The sequence below is a fragment of the Sarcophilus harrisii genome, chromosome 1 (genome assembly GCF_902635505.1).
Source record: "Sarcophilus harrisii chromosome 1, mSarHar1.11, whole genome shotgun sequence".
In the NCBI taxonomy this organism is placed as follows: Eukaryota; Metazoa; Chordata; class Mammalia; order Dasyuromorphia; family Dasyuridae; genus Sarcophilus; species Sarcophilus harrisii.
Genome location: NC_045426.1, coordinates 702,408,717 through 702,427,138, shown reverse-complemented (window position 1 = coordinate 702,427,138; position 18,422 = coordinate 702,408,717). Strand labels below are relative to the sequence as shown.

General features: G+C 42.2%; 1 protein-coding gene across 1 annotated transcript in view; it reads right to left on the bottom strand.

Annotated features, from left to right (window-relative positions):
- Window positions 1–1,315: 1,315 nt before the first annotated feature.
- The window catches only part of MYO18B (myosin XVIIIB), a 305,294-nt gene continuing 288,187 nt past the window's right edge, over window positions 1,316–18,422 (bottom strand). Inside the window, exons 42-43 of the mRNA XM_031948810.1 lie at window positions 8,272–9,460; window positions 1,316–1,542 (exon numbers count right to left, since the gene is read on the bottom strand). Of these exons, the coding sequence (XP_031804670.1) occupies window positions 8,284–9,460 (1,177 nt within the window). The 3' untranslated portion in view covers window positions 1,316–1,542; window positions 8,272–8,283. The remainder of the gene's footprint in view (window positions 1,543–8,271; window positions 9,461–18,422) is intronic.

Here is an 18,422-nt window from a genome sequence, read left to right as displayed (position 1 = left end):
TTTACAGATATTTAAGTATGCTATAAATGGTAATAGTGCTGCCTACTAGAGGCTAGTAGAGCCTCAGTTTCCTCATCTGTAAATAGGGAGAAGACCATTCATTTTATCAACTTCTCGATTATTATGAGAAAAGTACTTTGTAAATCTTTAAGTTCTTTAGAAAAGGACACCATTGTCATCATTAATATTGTAACATGAGAATACATATGCCTTGTTTGGAACAATTAAAAGAGCCATGGGCTTGGGTGAAAGGACCTGGGTTCAAATTATGACTCTGTTTTCTCCTGCCTATGTGACCTCAGATAGGTTTCTTCAACGCAATGGACCTCAGTTTTCTCATCTCTGGAATGAAGATCTGCACCCAGACGGCCTCTAAATATATGATTCGAATAGAGGAGAGATGGGGTAGGGAATATGTGATTATATGAAGGGTTCAGCATGTGTAAACACCAAGGCAGGTGAGAGTCTATATGAAAGTAAGGAACAACCAAACCCTGAATATGAGACCTGGTCATGTCCAAGAAGGAACATGATGATTTGGATTCTAATCCAATTCTAACAATCATTGCCACCTAATTCTCAGGGCGAGGGGTTGCGAGTTAATGGATACATTGGAAACCTGACCCATTTCCCAAAAAGACTCCAGATACTGGTGATTAAAAAGGGTCAGAACTGGTCTTGCTCCCCACAAGGAAGGGAGAGAAGAAAGGAAGGAAGGAACGAAGGAACGAAGGAAGGAAGGAAGGAAGGAAGGAAGGAAGGAAGGAAGGAAGGGAGAGAAGGAAGGAAGGAAGGGAGGGAGAGAAGGAAAGAAGGAAGGAGAGGGAGGGAGGAAGGAAGGAAGGAAGGAAGGAAGGAAGGAAGGAAGGAAGAGAAGGAAAGAAGGAAGGAAGGGAGGAAGGGAGGGAGGGAGGAAGGAAGGAAGGAAGGAAGGGAGGAAGGAAGGAAGAGAGGAAGGGAGGGAGGAAGGAAGGAAGGAAGGAAGGGAGGAAGGAAGGAAGAGAGGAAGGGAGGGAGGAAGGGAGGGAGGAAGGGAGGGAGAGAGGAAGGAATTTAAGAAGGGAGGGGGGAGGGAAAGAAGAGAGGAGAGAGATGAAATAGATGAAACCATACTGCCCAAATGATCCATGGGAGGCAGTGAGGTTGCAGGAGAAAGAACTTGGATTTTGAGTCAGAAGCTCTGGGTTCTGTGGAAAGGGGATGAACTGGTTACAATTCATAACTTGGGTTTTGAATGATAATTCGATATCAGCCCCTACCTCCTGCATCAGATTAGATGCACCTGTTCTGCTCAACAATGGAGATCAAGGAGAAGACAGAGACCACTCATTCATAGAAGCCAATGTGGTTTTTATTCTGTGTAGATCACTGTCCAAACCCCAGCACTTCTTACAAAATAAATCCTCAGGCTTGTCAGAATCCACTGGGAATCTTTTTCAGTGACATCGCCTGCAGACCAGCAGATGCAGAGGCCTCCTGTGTATGTTTCTTTGAAAAGCTGAACAGCAGGGGAAGCTTTCCAGGAACTCAAGAATCTGGATGCTGAAAAGAAAATTCAAGGGTGAGCAGAGCTCTATGAGATCCAAAGCAAGAACTTAGGGGAAAAGGTGTCCATTAAGTTGTAGCTGCCTTCGACAAAGGGCTCAGGTGTCATTTCCTTCGGAAGATCTCTACTTGAGAATGCTCTTCCCACCCCTGAAATTACTCTGCAGTTATTGTCATATTCTTCAACTGGACTGCGCTGTGCTCTACTACAGCGTAAACTCCCTGAGGGCAAAGAGTTTTTAATTTTGACTTTGTATTCTAGCACAATACATGGCTCATAATGAGGATTAAATAAATGTGGGAAGGGAGGAAGGGACGAAGGGACGAAGGGACGAAGGGAGGAAGGGAGGGAGGGAAGAAGAGAGGGAGGGAGGGAGGAAGGGAGAGAGGGAGGGAGGGAGGGAAGTAGAGAGGGAGAGCGGGAGGGAGGGAGGGAAGTAGAGAGGGAGAGCAGTAGGGAGGGAGGGAAGTAGAGAGGGAGAGCAGGAGGGAGGGAGGGAAGTAGAGAGGGAGAGCAGGAGGGAGGGAGGGAAGTAGAGAGGGAGAGCAGTAGGGAGGGAGGGAAATAGAAAGGGAGGCAAGGAAGGAAGGAAGGAACGGAGGAAGAGAGGGAAGGAGGGAGGGAGGGAATGGAGGAGAGAGAGAGGAAATAGATGAAACCACACTGCCCAAATGATCCATGGGAAGCAGTGAGATTGCAGGAGAAAGAACTTGGATTTTGAGTCAGAAGCTCTGGGTTCTGTGGAAAGGGGATGAAATAGAGAAATATTTCAAGGAAAAATGTTCACTTGTTTCAAATCTAATGGGGTCGGGGCATAGGGAGACCATCTTAGTTTAGACACATTGCCACTGAGTTAGATGACAATAAAAGCAGCATTTTTCAGCTCTCACTTTTATATTGGGCACTGGGCATATGCTAATAATAGCTAAAGTGCTCTGGGGATGGGGGTGGGGGGATCAATTAGTCACTCAAACAATGGTTAGGAAAATCTCCAACTCCTTTATTTCCTCATCATTCAAGAACTTACCTTCTGAGGGTGCCAGTCCCTGTCCACTTGCTGACCACCCATGGTACTTACTTTGGGCACTGTGAGAATTGTGGGAATTGAATGAATCACACTGACTCCATGCTGTGATTCAATTCTGGATCTAGCTCAGTTCTCTCTCTCTATTCAATTTGGGCTTAGTCCAATGTCTGTCTTGTGAGAAAACTTTATTCCATGATGAGAATTCTGAGAAAACCTTATTTCATTGAACGTAGCCTTCATGTCTGAAAAGCTGGACCACCCCCACCTGCTACTTAGAAACACTTAACTAAGGACCGAGGTTGGGCTGAATCAAAACTCAGACCCAAAGACTGATGGAAGGAGATTTCTCATAATTGCACATTTCAAACAACACTTATGTCCTATGTAAAAACTGACCCCGTACTTGTCAATGAGTTACTGTTTCCTTGCTCCTTTGATTGAATATAGACATTTGAAATGGGGGGAGAGGGAGTTTGGAATCAGTTATTTTCTTTTAAAGCATTAACATGTTTCCCTCCCTGTATGTGCACGAATGTTTGTGGCAGCCCTCTTTGTAGTGGCTAGAAACTGGAAACTGAATGGATGTCCATCAGTTGGAGAATGGCTGAATAAATTGTGGTATATGAATATTATGGAATATTACTGTTCTGTAAGAAATGACCAACAGGATGATTTCAGAAAGGCCTGGAGAGACTTACACGAACTGATGCTGAGTGAAATGAGCAGGACCAGGAGATCATTATATACTTCAACAACAATACTATATGATGACCAGTTCTGATGGACCAGGCCATCCTCAGCAACGAGATCAACCAAATCATTTCTAATGGAGCAGTAATGAACTGAACTAGCTATGCCCAGAGAAAGAACTCTGGGAGATGACTAAAAACCATTACATTAAATTCCCAATCCCTATATTTATGCCCACATGCATTTTTTGATTTCCTTCACAAGCTAATTGTACAATAATTCAGAGTCTGATTCTTTTTGTACAGCAAAATAATGTTTTGGTCATGTATACTTATTGTGTATCTAAGTTATATTTTAATATATTTAACATCTACTGGTCATCCTGCCAATCTAGGGGAGGGGGTGGGGAGGGGTAAGAGGTGAAAAATTGGAACAAGAGGTTTGGCAATTGTTAATGCTGTAAAGTTACCCATGTATATATCCTGTAAATAAAAGGCTATTAAATAAAAAAATAAAAATAAATAAAATAAAATGTTTCCCTCTAAGTTTAGGATCTATTCCTAAGCTGAGGGGTCTGGTCCTGATTTGTTATGCAATTGTTTAATAAATGGAGATGCTGGAACATTTGTTTCCTTAGTTATTTCAGCGTTTTATCCATCATAATACCCACATATTGATTATTAGTGATGGAACACCAGGATCATCTGGTCCAATTTCCTCATGCTATGGATGAACAAACTGAGACCAGAGGATTTGCTTATGTCCATACATGCTTAAATAGTAAGTAGAATTATAAGATCCAAAGTAACCTCAGAAACCATTGAATCCAACCTGCCCATTTTTTCTGAGGAAAAAACTGAGACCTGGAAAGATGTACAACATCATACAACTTATAAGTAGCAGACCAAGAATTTGAATTCAGCTCTTGAGATTCTGATTTCAGTGCTCCTGATTCAGAGTTCTTCCAATATACTACAAATCTGGAAATCTTGGGTTTAAATTTCATTACCAGACATTTACCTAGCTGTAAGATGGGTAAATGGCTTCACTTTGGTCCTCAGTTTCTTCATCTGTAAAATGGGGACATCTGTAAAACATCTACTTTATAGGCTGGTGAGAACCAGATTTGGTAAAATTTAAATAGAAGTCAGCAGGAAGCCAAGGTGAGAGATGACCTCTGTCTGGAGCTACATCTGTCCGTCTGTATGCAGCATGACCCAGTTGGTGGCCCAGTTGGGCAGGACCAGGAAGATGTCTCCTGACTAGAAACATCTTCCCACCCCATCTGTATCCTCAGAAGCCACCAAGGGGCCTGGAAGGACACACACAGAACTTTCCATACCACCATGAATGGCTCCGGCTGGCTACCTATTGCCAGACTCTGCTTAGGACAGACCAGTCCCAGCTGGGAAGGGAAGAGAAGGAGGACGGGAAGAAGCTGACATTTTGGATTTGTTCCCTGCAGCCTGAAGTTACTGGGGAGGTCCGATCCCCTTTTAAAATGGAAAGGTGCCTGAAGGGGTGATATAGAAAATTACTCAGAGTAAAGCAATGACTGACGTATTAGACTCCAATGTTACAGCCCAAAGGGAATTAAAATTTTTTGTTTTGTCATCTTTGTAGGGATTTTCTACAGAGAAAACCCCCTCTATTAGGGCAGAGCAACAGCTCTTCTTCGGCTAGGGCCGCGGGAGGGTCAACAGACTTGTCCAAAATCAGGTGATCAGTAGGGGTCAGAGACAAGCCTTGACCTTGGGCTTTCTGCTATCTGATGGTGGCTCTCCGTCCACTGTGCCAGACTCCTCTCAGAAAGGACCTTAGAAAGGGCCTTAGGAACAGCAAATGTCAGAGTGGGGAGTGGCCTGAGAACAGGGGATGTCAGAGCTGGGAGGGGGTTTAGAACAGGGGATGTCAGGGCTGGGAGGGGGTTTAGAACAGGGGATGTCAAATAATTATGAGAAACCTTAGAACTAAGAATATCAAAGCTTGAAGATCCTTCAGGACATTCTTCATTAGCTCTGGAATCAGGTCTTGTAGTGCCTGTGTGACCTTAGGCAAATTCTACACTTCTCTGGGACTCAGTTTCCTCATCTATAAAATTATGATTTTCTTCCAGCTCTAAATCTATAATTCTCACCAAATTGTCCCCTTATAGATAGGAGCAAAATTGGGGTCTTCCTCAAGGTCACAGAGTTATAAGGGGCAGAGTTAGCCCTTTACGGATGGCTAGTACCAATGGTAATTACATATTTATGAGTCAATAATACATTTCCCCTGAAAATATCTGCTATATAGAAATAAGGGCCCATTGTCCATTTCCAGGCCTAGGCCAGGGAAAGGGAACATAGGAATAGTTTTTAATTCATTAGGATAATTATCCTCCCTGAGCTCCTCATCAAAGGTCTGGCTTTTAAAAACAGGCTGGGGAGAGGGGGCAGCCACAAGATGTGGACCTAGTCTCCAAGGAAACACCGCTTGCTCCTGGGCCATCTCATCTTCCCAGGGTCTTTGAAGCTGTTTTCTTCTTAGTTCCTGAGAGTGTCATCATGTAAATGAAGCCCTGATCATTAACTGGTGATTGAGAGCAAGAAGACTACTTCTGTTGAGACATCTTAGTTCACCTGGACAAGGTCTGTCCCCATTCGCTTCCAAGGAGGAGTTTAGGAGGCTTTGGAAAGAGCCAACTTAGCTTTTTCATGAGGGAGAAGAGCTACTCGCCCCTTGCCCAGCTGGGGGATCCTGGCAGGTAAGGGGCCAAGCCCGTGGGTGTCTGATCTCCATTTCCCAGAGTTCAGGGGGAAAAACACTGCAGCTTCACAGTATTCCCAAATTCAGCTTGAAATCCCTCCTACACTAATTTAAGTGCCTTGGATTACAATTTAGGTAGGAATATTAATTTGGACAAAAGAGGTTTAAGAACAGCCTTGAAAGAAACTGTCACATCCTCAGAGGAAAGAGTAGCTCATTCTGTTTCTGACTCAGTCACTGACACTGCTGGGTGACACTGAACAATCCACTTTCCCTCATTTCCTCCTGAAATAAGATTTCAGGCTCATACTAGATTGCGATATGCAAATTTCGTTCACTATGATTTGTCCTTTTTCCAGCTGGAGGAAGGGATGGGGGCTTGGCTCAGCGGTGGGGATGGGGAGTTAAGAAGTAGACAAGATGCTAACCTGTAGAACTAATATTCCTTCCCTGAACAGCACCGAGTGGCTTTGGACCTCCATACTTTGGTTCCTGACAGTGATATGCCGGACGTGCAGTTAATTCTAGGTAAGACCATAAAATGGGAACCCATGAGAAGCAGCACGTTACAGTAAAGCAGAACCTTGGAAGCACCTGGCTCTGTCTTACTTCTGTTACTGATTAGACACATGATTTGGAACAAGTCGTCCAAATGGTCCAAACTCTCAGTTTTCTCACTCATCAAATAACTGGAAATTATTACCTGTCCTGCCTCCCTCGTAGGGTCTGGGAGACAACGTGACTGTAAAATGTAAATGTAAAAAGTTGTTCTAGAGATTGTTCTATAGACTTGTTTACGATGAGGAGGAGGGCTATTATAGTCTCACCATTATACTTTCTGCCCTTTCTCTTCCTCCAAGGATTCAGACCTCTCTGCCTCCTTTTTTACCCATCCCTCCTTCTACTTCTTGGACCTAACCTAACCTGGAGGCAAGATCTATACTCTTCATATCTGTTTTTCTTCCTCTTCATCCCAACTCACCTGTCCTGTTGCCTGTTCTTAGATGACAATGAGGGTAAAAGAAGTTAATCAGAAAAATAAAAAAAATAAAAAATAAAAAAATAATAAAATAAAGTGATCATTTGTTTTTCCCTTCTTGGTACCATAGCTCCTTAAAATGTCCATGCGTCCAAAAGGCCTTCAGGGAAAATTAATAACGGCAGTCTCAAGCACTGTGGTGGTGATATGAAATTGGGGATGAGGGAGGAACATGGCTAGATATGTAAATCAACTAAAGGTGTAACCCCATCCTTTTATGGATGAGTAAACCTACAGAAGAGACTAGGAAAGCGATTCACCTTTAAGGTCTTTAAGGTAAAAAGATCTTACAGATCACTGAATCTCTCAGATCTAATCTGGGCACAGCCAATGATATCTAAGAAAACAGAGAAAAGCGAGGATTAATTTGTTTGGGACTTATGTCCTGAAAATACGTTGTGGGCTTTTACAACACTTCAAGGTGAACGTGTGTTATCTCTGCTTTTCAGGTCACAGGACACAAGAGTGTGGAGGAAAATATCCTGGGCCAAAGGATGACATTTATTCTGCTTAGTTTCAGAGCTGGGAGCATCCGAAAGGATGATTTTAGCTCCTTATGAAGGTGCCTTTCCTATCGATGGTAGCTAGACAAGGATGCAATGAGTTGACTTGGACAAGACCCTGAGTTCATTATGAAAGACTTTCAGTGGCGGGTAGATGAACATTTGGGGGAAATGTGGAGGGTAAAGCTGCTCAGAGAGGAATTCTGAGATTGTGGAATGAGCACTAGATTTGTTGTAAGAAGATCTGAGTTCAAATTCCACCTCTTGATTCTCAGTATCTTTGCAATATTTGATGAGTCCCAACCTCTCTGAGTTTCTGTTTTCTCATGCTCCCTATGACCTGGGAAGATTTTTCCAGCTCTGTCTAGGATTCTGAAAGTTTGGCTCTCAGATCTGTGATACTCATGGGACATTCTTGATTCTAACTAAAACTGACTTAATATTTATAAAGCACCATATACATGGTAACATTATTATAATGCCTGCTTATGAAATAATTTTAAGTGAATTTTACCTAGCCAAGAACTTTTTGACAAGTTATAGATAAAACTAAATTATTTCGGATCGGAAAACTCTAAAACCAGACATTTCAAGAGAAAAGTGTGACTGGTGGAGGTGAAAATTCACCCAAGCAGCTTGGATTTGTATAAGACCGACTGAGAGAGTAGCGTTGCAGCTCTGGATCCCTTTTCCCGAGTTCCACACTGGCACCTTTTACCTGAGCCATTCCCTACTTCTGCAGGTATTTCTTCATGATGCTCTCCACCTCTTCTTGCCTGTTGCTATCCATCCATGTTCCATATCCGGATCTCCTATCGCTCTCTTCATCTCGTTTTAGGGATCCTGGACGGCTCTTGATGCTGTCTGCACTTCTGTAGGACATGGCGGAGCTTGAAGACGAAGAAGAGTCAGACAAGTGACCCGTGTCCTCCTTGGGTTCCAAGTTTTTCCGGAAGGTGCCGCTGCTTCCCAAGAACAAGCAATCTGGAGAAGTCTCACTCATATACCTACTGGTCCCAGGCTTTGGGTCATCTCCCCTGTCCATGGCTCTCGTGGGAGAGCTGGGTTTTCGGATGGCTGGGACGTAGTCATCAAAACTCACTTTGGGTTTCTGTTCGTATTTTGGCAGTTTCCAAGCTAACAAGTCCGGTTCCAAAGGCTCATTCAGAAGGTTGGAGAACCTTCGGTTCTGAAAGACCAGAGATTCTTTTCCCAGGTCCGGGTCCTCGACTTCCTCTAGGGGCGTGTCGATACACGGCCTGCGAAGGCGCAGCTTGGACTGGGTAAACTTGCCCAGGCTGTCTCCCACCGAGGGAACCAGCGTCCTGCCGAAACCGCCTTCTGCGTTCTCAGAGTCCAAGAGGGACTCACAAGACCTGTACAGTGATTTGGGAGGAGCAGGCAAAGAAAGGGATGAGTCAAATCTGTCCGAGGAAAGACACTTGAGGCTGCTGGACCTTAGCAGCCCAGCCCGAGGACCCTCTGTCTCCGTTTCCAGAGACGACTTTTCCGGGAGCGTCACCGTCTCCAAAGACCTCCTCAGAGACGATGCTCCAGTAGTCTGGTAGATGGGTAAGGTGGGCCATTCTTCTGCCCCTAACGCGCCCCGCTCTCTATCTGACTGCTTTTTCCGGAATCCTTCAAGAAATTCCGAAAGGGCCCAGGAGGAACTTGGGAGCTTTTTTTCCAAAGTTGGGGATGTGTTTGATGAGCGACTCTTTGGCTTAGTGACTGTATCCCTCCACGTCTCGGGATTCTCACTTCCAATAGTTGAACCGTAATCTCGACTCTGGAAGGAGAAAGGCGAGAAGGGTCGTCTGGCGAAGCTCTTGTCCCCTAGAGACTGGGCGTCAGTCCTCAAAGACATCGGTTGGCTCCTGTCAAGAGCTCTGGTCTCTCGGTGCATCCTAGGCCAAAAAGGAAAACAGGTTCAGTCGGGAGTTGTGCAGTGATTACAATTCATGCAATCAGGGTGCGACTCGGAAGGAGGAGCCCCATGCTATTTTTCTTCAGAACCCTCTTATCCCCACCACAATCTCAAATGAACCACATGATTTAATGCACAAATTCATGCCATGCAAATGATTTCTCATTGCTTCCTGAAATGCAATTTCTGCCTATAATTAAAGCCAGCTAAGTATGCTGGAGTCGATTAGAACAGCAGCTAAGATGGATGGTTTAGATTTATGAGGTCCTGTATCTGACGTGACAGGACTTATCATGACGGGCCACCCTGTGAAATAAGTCATTTGCTCCTCAGTAGATAAAGTTGGGGGCAGGGAGGAGGGGATCTCATTCTTTTGGGTCTGAGCCAAACAATAGCAACTCAGTCAATTTGGTTTTCCGAGATTCAAATAAATCAAAATTTATCCAAATGTTTGTGCTTGATTGATTCATTATGCCTGTGACTCCTTGGAGAGGGTGGGGGGAAAGGGGGAAAAGGGAGGTAAGGGGAGAGGGTAATTATGATCTATAAAAAGAAATGAAGTGTCAGAAATCAGCCCAAGAATGGGGACCCCACACGGCGGTACAAACAGCTTCTATTCTGAGAGACTAGGTGCAGCTCTCACACCAGGAGATCCTGAGGGCAACTGATGCTAAGAGCACTCTAGCTAGGAGAAGCTGGAGACTTGCAGCAGTGCAAAATTACCCAGACAAAGCAAAACATTACAGTTTTGACAAGGGAGAGAATGGAGTCCATTAACCTTCCCCTGAACAAACAAAAATCTCCTTCCACTCCTTCCCCAGTAGCATCCTTAGTGCAATTTGGAAACAGCCTATGATGATATCAAATGCCAGGACTAAATCCTGCTGGCCCCCGGCTCCACTGCATGAGCACCTGGCCTCTTCCCCGAGGCCTAGTGAGAATGAGGGGCTAATCTTGCCTCCTTTTCTGACTGAGTTGGCTGCTAGAAAAAACATAATGGTGTCCATCTATACAAACCATCCACCCAGTAGAAACTGGAACACTGTCACTATCCTAAAACAAAGACGTAAATTATTTTTGGTGCCTCCCACTTCCTATTTCTTTCTTCCTTTTTTCCTTCCTTCCTTCCTTCCTTCCTTTCTTCCTTCTTTCTTTCTTTCTTTCTTTCTTTCTTTCTTTCTTTCTTTCTTTCTTTCTTTCTTTTTTCTTTCTTTCTTTCTTTTCTCTCTTTCTTTTTCTTTCTCTCTTTCTTTCTTTCTCTTTCTTCTTCTTCTGTTTCATTATAACTCTATCCTTTCTTTTTCCTCCTCTCCCTCTCTTTTTTATTCTATTTCTCCTCCTCATTCCTTTCTTCCTTCTTTTTCTTCTTTTTCTCTTTTCTGAAGAGCAAGTTGAATAGCCACACACAGAACCAAGAGCAGCACAGAAGTACTTCATCCCAAAAGCTTTCAATACTGATGCAAGGAATCAGAAATCACAGGTGACGGGGCCTTCTTGGGCAATGCCTAGACATCTCTGGAGCAGCTTGAGGCCTTAGGACAATTCTAGGTTCATAGATCAAAGCTGGGAGGGACACCAGAGATCAGCCAATATGACCGTCTCAATTGTAGGAGTAAGGAAATTGAGGCTGAGTATCTTGGCTAGAGTCATGCAGATAGAAAGACTGAGGTAGGAGTGGAACACATACATGTCTTCTGACTCCCAAGTCAGTGCTCTTTCCCCTATACGTGGACAGGTTACTTGTCTCCAAGCCTTAACTTTCTTCAAATAAGGGAAATAGGCTAAAAGATCTCCAGCTCCAGTGTTCTATTACCGTAATGATGATTTCCATTTCTATGCTGTTTTAAGGGAGTATTCTTTTTTTTTTTAATTTAATAGCCTTTTATTTACAGGTTATATGTATGGGTAACTTTACAGCATTAACAACTGCCAAACCTCTTGTTCCAATTTTTCACCTCTTACCCCCCACCCCCTCCCCCAGATGGCAGGATGACCAGTAGATGTTAAATATATTAAAATATAAATTAGATACACAATAAGTATACATGACCAAAACGTTATTTTGCTGTACAAAAAGAATCAGACTCTGAAATATTGTACAATTAGCTTGTGAAGGAAATCAAAAATGCATGTGTGCATAAATATAGGGATTGGGAATTCAATGTAATGGTTTTTAGTCATCTCCCAGAGTTCTTTCTCTGGGCGTAGCTGGTTCAGTTCATTACTGCTCCATTGGAAATGATTTGGTTGATCTCCTTGCTGAGGATGGCCAGATCCTTCAGAACTGGCCATCATATAGTATTGTTGTTGAAGTATATAATGATCTCCTGGTCTTGCTCATTTCACTCAGCATCAGTTCGTGTCAGTCTCTCCAGGCCTTTCTGAAATCATCCTGTTGGTCATTTCTTACAGAACAATAATATTCCATAATATTCATATACCACAATTTATTCAACTATTCTCCAACTGATGGGCATCCACTCAGTTTCCAGTTTCTGGCCACTACAAAGAGGGCTTCCACAAACATTCGTGCACATACAGGTCTAAGGGAGTATTCTTTATAACAACCCAGTGAGATAAGTTTTATAAGAAAATCACTGGGAATTTCCTCATTTTACCAATGAAGAAATGGAGTATGAGAGGAGAGAAGGGAAAGTGGTTTGCTTAACATGTCATAGGTAGGAAACTTCAGGGGGACTCCCCAGAGTCCAAATCCAGCTCTTAGGCTGATGTTTGTGTTAGCCTAGAGACTTGGGAATCAGGTCTCCATGAGATTGGAAATTCATGGAGAAGGCCAATGGAAAGCGACCAAGTACAGCAGGCAAAGACCTGCTGAATCCCAGGGCTGGAAGACCACCTCAGCAGCCATTGAGTCCAACTCATAACTGAGCATTTTAAGAACCTTCACTATGAGCACCTGACAAGCGGCCAAGCAGAGCACTAATGGGTATAACCTACTATTTCTTAACACAGTTGGTCACACCTGGGATGGCTCTAATTGAAGGAGACATTTCCTCTTACATTTTCAACCCTTTGCAACAACTTCTTACCACTCTTAGTCCTGCCCTTTGGGGCCAACCAACATGTTGTCGAACCATGTGACAGTCACCAGAATCTCACTTCTCGGTATAAATGTGTCCAGTTCTTTATTTATCATGAACATAAAGCCCTTTCCCATTTTGGTCACCCTTTTCTGAATACACAGATTTTAGCAAAATTTTCTTCTTAACATACAGTACCCCATGTAGTACAGAAGGCTCCAGATGGGTATGAGAAGGTCAGAGCACAGTGAGACTATCATCCCCTCATCCTTGGAAAGTCTCAATACAACCCATGATCACATTTGCTTTTCTGGCTGCTGACATTGCCTGCTGTCTTATCTTGAAATTACAGTCCACTAAGATCCCCAGATCATTTTTAAATAAGCTACTTAACTCATCCTGTCACTCCCATCTCGTGCTGCTGCCGATTGTTCCTGCTGATCGTCCCATGTGTGAGATTGACCTTTATCTCTATTGAATTTCATTTTATTTTATTCAACCCAATGCTCTTGCTAGTCAAGATCCATTTGGATCATGACTCTTTTTTTTAATCAACTACTATATTAGTGATCTCCCTCATCCTGATGTCATCTGTAAAGATAGGAATGGTTCCATCTGTGCCAAATCATTTATAAAAATATTAAAAAATCATTTATAAAAATATAAAATGGAACAGAGCCCAGGGCAGATTCCTGCAACAATCCAATGGAGACCTTTCAAGTAAACATCAAACTTTGGGTTCAGTCAATCAGGGATGAGTAGTTGTGATTTTACAATTGGCAACTAGGTGGTGCAATGGATAGAGCTTGGGACTGGGCTTGGACTCAAGCAGACTCACATCTTCTTCAAGGGTTTAAATCTACTCTTATTAGCTGTGTTACCCTGGGCAAGTCACTTAATCCTGTTTACTTCAGTTCCTCAATCAGTAAATGAGCTTGATAAGGGAATGGCAAACCACTCCAGTACGTGTGTCAAGAAAATCCCAATGCCGAGTCATGAGAAGTGGGCATTACTGAAACAATGAACAGCAACAATTATACTATCACTCAGCCCCAAATCTCTTAATCTTTTCTATGGGAATAAATAGCATGAGAAACTACATATATTTTCCTAAAAGCTAGATAAACTCTAAATATAGCACTCTGGTAATTACCAGCTAATGATACTAGCCTAAAAATGGAAATATAGTTAAGTCTTGTATATTGAGTTCTTAATAAAGTCATTCTTGATGAGCATGATCACTGCTTCCCTTTCTATTTGTTTAATCACCATCTCTTTATAAATATGTTCTACATTTCGTCAGAAATTGAGGTTAAATTCATTGGCCTGTAGATCTCATATTTGACCTTATTTTTATATCAAGGTAATCCCATAGGGGAAAACAATCCCAGAGTTCTGAAATGAGGGGAAAGTGGGAGTCAGGGAAGGAATGATCAAATTAGGAGAAAACATGTTAAGTTAATCCTTGTCACATAGAAGTTGTGACTTTCTAAATACGCATGACAGTCCTCTGGAGCGCCATATCTCAACTGCTCCCTTGAGTTCTTCCATTGTGATCACTACGGTCATCACACAAACCCTTCACGTAAGATGGATCCTTGATTTCCAGGGCTATAGGACATGGAGGAAAAGTGGGGAAGGAACTAGATGGAGTCCAGTGACCAAAGATGATTCTCACCTCACAAAGCTCATAGTCTTGATACTATTAGATGGTACCTTAGCTAGGTAAATGGTGGCACTTGTCATGGTAATTCTGAGCTCAATCATAATACTTGTCCAAGACAATATAGGGTGAATTATTTCTGCCCTTTCCTGACACTAAAGGACTATATGTACTGCTCTAAGTCAAGGTTGAGAGAACAACTTAATTAATATCAACTATAATTGATATATAGAGAGAGTTATAAATATATAACTCTATCATTATAGAGTTATAATTAAAGGGGGTTAAACAAGGTTTCTTTAGGGTGCCAAAATACTGAAGGTCTTCTTCCATTTACTCCTCTCTTAGGCCTTTGATAGTAAATCCACACTGGTCTCTTTGATGTTCCTTACACTCACGTCTCTGTCCCTTTGCACTGGCTCTCCCTCATGGAATACCCTCCCTCCTAAATGTCTGGTTTCTTTTAGAGATCAGGAGATCTTTCCTGGTACCTCAAGCTGCTAGTACCTTCTTCTCTGATATGATTTATATCTAGTCTCTAGATAGATAGATACAGAAATAGATATAGGTAAATAGGTAGCTATAAATATAGACATACATATAGAGATATTGTATATTGCTGTTAAGTCATTTCAGTCTATTCCAACTCTGTGTGATCCCATTTGGGATTTTCTTGCAAAGATATTAGAGTGGTTTGCCATTTCCTTCAACAGCTCATTTTATACATTGAGGAAACTGAGGCAAACAAGGTGAAGTGACTTGCCCAGGATCACACTGTGAGTAAATGTCTGAAACTGGATTTGAACTCACGAAGATGAGTATTCCCAACTCCAGGAGCTATGTGCTCTATGTACCATGATGCCACATAGAAACCATTTTTATCTAACTTTGTCTTGAGGTTCACTGGAGATAAACAGAACAAATTTAAATCCTCTGTCATGTGGATAGCCTAGTAGAAATGACACTACCCTTCAAGCCCAGGACCTGAGTTCAAATCTCAAACTTGCCTTTACTTTCTATGTGATCTTAGGGAAGTTACTTTACGTCTCTAGACTTCAGCTTCCTCATCTAAAAATAAGAGGGAATTACATGAAGTAGCCTCTAGGTTCTCTTCTGACTTTAGAATAATCCTAAGTATTGATGACAGTGATCATATCATTCCAATTTTCTCTTCTCCAGATTTCCTAATTCATGAATGGATCCCCATAGGGCAAGGGCTGATGGGTATGCACTGCTCTCCTCTGGACATTCACCAACTTATAAAAATTCCTTCTCAACCTATGGTACCAGGGACACCTTAGAACTCTCCAGAGGGTCCTGACCAGGGCCCAGCACAATTATCCTTCTCTCAGTCTTGGGAAGTTCCGTCCCCCTCCCACCCATTGCTCCTAGTTATGTCATCATGAGCCAAGCAAAACAAATCCAATCCTTTTTGCCTTGAGATGGTCCTTCAATCAATGAAAACAATGATTACAGCCTATTTCCACTGTGACTCTTCCCCTGGCTAAACATCCCCGACTCATATATTCTGCATATCCTGTTTGCCCTCATGGGCCTTGAAGAATGAGTAAATAAATGTTTTATAAATAAATGCTTCTTAAATTGAGTAGAATTTGGAGAAGTGGGGAGAATTTCTGGCGGCACATGAGACAAAGAGCACTGGAATAAGCTGTTGAATCTCAGAGTCAGAAGAGGACCCTGGGGGAGAGGACCATGATGAGATTGCAGTGGACAGTGTGTATTGGATAATTTAGGAAAGTCAAAAATCAGATTTACGGTTTTCCTCAAACCTTATTAGGGTCCTGTAGTCCTTGGGAAATATGGCAATGGTCAAGTGGGATAGTTCAGGGTATATATCTGGTATTGCTAACACAAGAAGGATTTTTTTCTGATCTGACCATGAACGATGGACCTAAAAGCCAAGGTCAGATGGCCCCGGAGTAAAATTAGGCCTTTCTGGTGAACCATGGGGGGTTCTGCATGTTTCAGATAAGAAAAGGCTTAGAATGCCTCAATAATCCCTTTGTGGCCTGGCATCTTAGCACTATGTCCACCTGGTTTAGAAGAGCTCATGTTATTCTTTTTTTCTTTGTTTTTTGTTTGTTTTTTATTAAAGTTTTTTATTTACAAAACATATGCATGGGTCATTTTTCAACATTGACCTTTGCAAAACCTTCTGTTCCAAATTTTCCCTCCTTCCCCCACTCCCTCCCGTAGATAGCAGGTAGTCCAATATAATTAAATGTTAAAATATATGTTAAATCCAATATATTTATACATATTTATATAGTTAAATTACTGCACAAGAAAAAATCAGATAAAAAAAATGAGAGAAAACAAAATGCAAGCAAACAATAATGGAAAGAGTGAAAATGCTAGCTCATGTTATTCTTAAAGGCAGCATCCCTGACTGCAACTTTTGAGAATTCTTAAAGATGTAAATATGCCCTTAATCTATGTACAGAGAAGCCCACTGGCCAGGGCAAGGGTGAGAAAGTTGTTACTGCCCTCTCTTTAGAAAGTAGCCCTGTTGTCCTCTGGCTTCATTAAGTCCCATTACAGGATCAAGTTCTTAATTAAGGACCACATTTTAGGAAAGGGCTTAACATCATCCATAGAAGCAACTCTTGTGGGAAAAGGGTCCATCGTCTCTGTCACCACTAATGAACTGTTACATTCAGGCAGGTTAGCCCAAGAGTCACAGCAACAGTAGCACCACCTAGACCACCAGCTCCTTTTTCAGTCCAGCTACCACCAACATCATTCAGGGAAGGAACCAATTCCTGTGGAGAAGGGTCCATCATTTCTATTTCATCAACATGGACCATTGACCAATGAGCACTGGCTGGAGAACATGGAGAACTCCATGTTCAAGAGATCGTGGAAGAGCAATGACCCACTCTTCCTTCCAGATTGTGTGTACTGTCCAGGGAATCAGTTATCTATGAGATATCAGTTGGAATTGATGGTGCTGTAGCCCACTTCTTGCTCAGCAGCCACAACTCTAGAAGATCCCAAAAAGGAAGTCTTCCACCTAAAAGACCTTGATACTATCACCGGATCAATAAAAAAAATTGATATGATTTTTCAGTGGTAATGATATTAAAGAGAAGACATGACCATCTGCTTTGCTGCTGCCTTTTAAGGACATTGGATCTTTCTATCTGACTTACAGCTTCAAACTTCTACCCATGTTTTCCTCCTCATTAGAATATGAGCTCCTTGGGGGCAGTTTGGTGGTACAGTGGGTAGAGCACCAGCCCTGAAGTCAGGAGGACCTGAGTTCAAATCTGCTCTTAGACATTTAACACTTCCTAGCTGGGTGACCCTAAACAAGTCATTTAACCCCAATTGCCTCAGCAAAAAAAAAAAAAAAAAAAAAAAAGAAAGAAAGAAAGAAAGAAAAAGAAAAGAGAATGTGAGCTCCTTGAAAGCATGAGCTGTAGCTGCTTTTCTGTATCCTCAGCTCTTAGCTCAGAATAAGTGCTTACTTTTATTCATTTTTATTCACTCAATTAGCTAGAGTGCCCAGAGGGCCACGGGCCAATATGTCAGAGAGGTCTTGAAATCATGTTATTCATCAAAGATCAGCTGATAGAACTCTTAAAATTTTGATCAGAAAAGAGACTTAGGACGGACAAGAATGGTTGCTCAAAATAGTCAAAAGAACTCTTAGGTTGATGGGTTTTAGAAGGAGACAATTAGGACTAATGGTTAGAAGATGCAAGGAAGCAAATTTCTGTTCAATTTAAGAGAGATTTGGAAAAACAGCGAGAGTTTCTACAAAGAGAACAGGCTTTGGGAAGTCATGAGTTCTGATCACTAATCCTCTTCATCTAGAAGTCGAGTGATCACTTTTCAGGGTTTGTTAGAGAAAGGGGACTTTTATTTTGAGTCCAAGTTACACTGGATAACTAAGATCTCTTTCTACTCTGACATCCCATGATTCTAGTCTGTGGTGACATGTGTAGTCAATATCTTAGAATTTTATGGCGACGTCCAAGGTCACTCTGCAAATATGCTCACTAAGTGGACATTTAACTTTCCTTTGAAGGCCTCTAGTGACAGGAAACTCACTCCTACTGGGTATCATCTCTTTATGAAGTGGAAAATGTCATTGAATTATCACTTAGTTTGCTTTTCTCCAAGATGAAATGTTTTTACCTTTAATATTTCCTCTTAGATCTAATTTTTCAACCTTCTTTGAACTCTCAATTTGGGTATGGATCTCCTAAGGG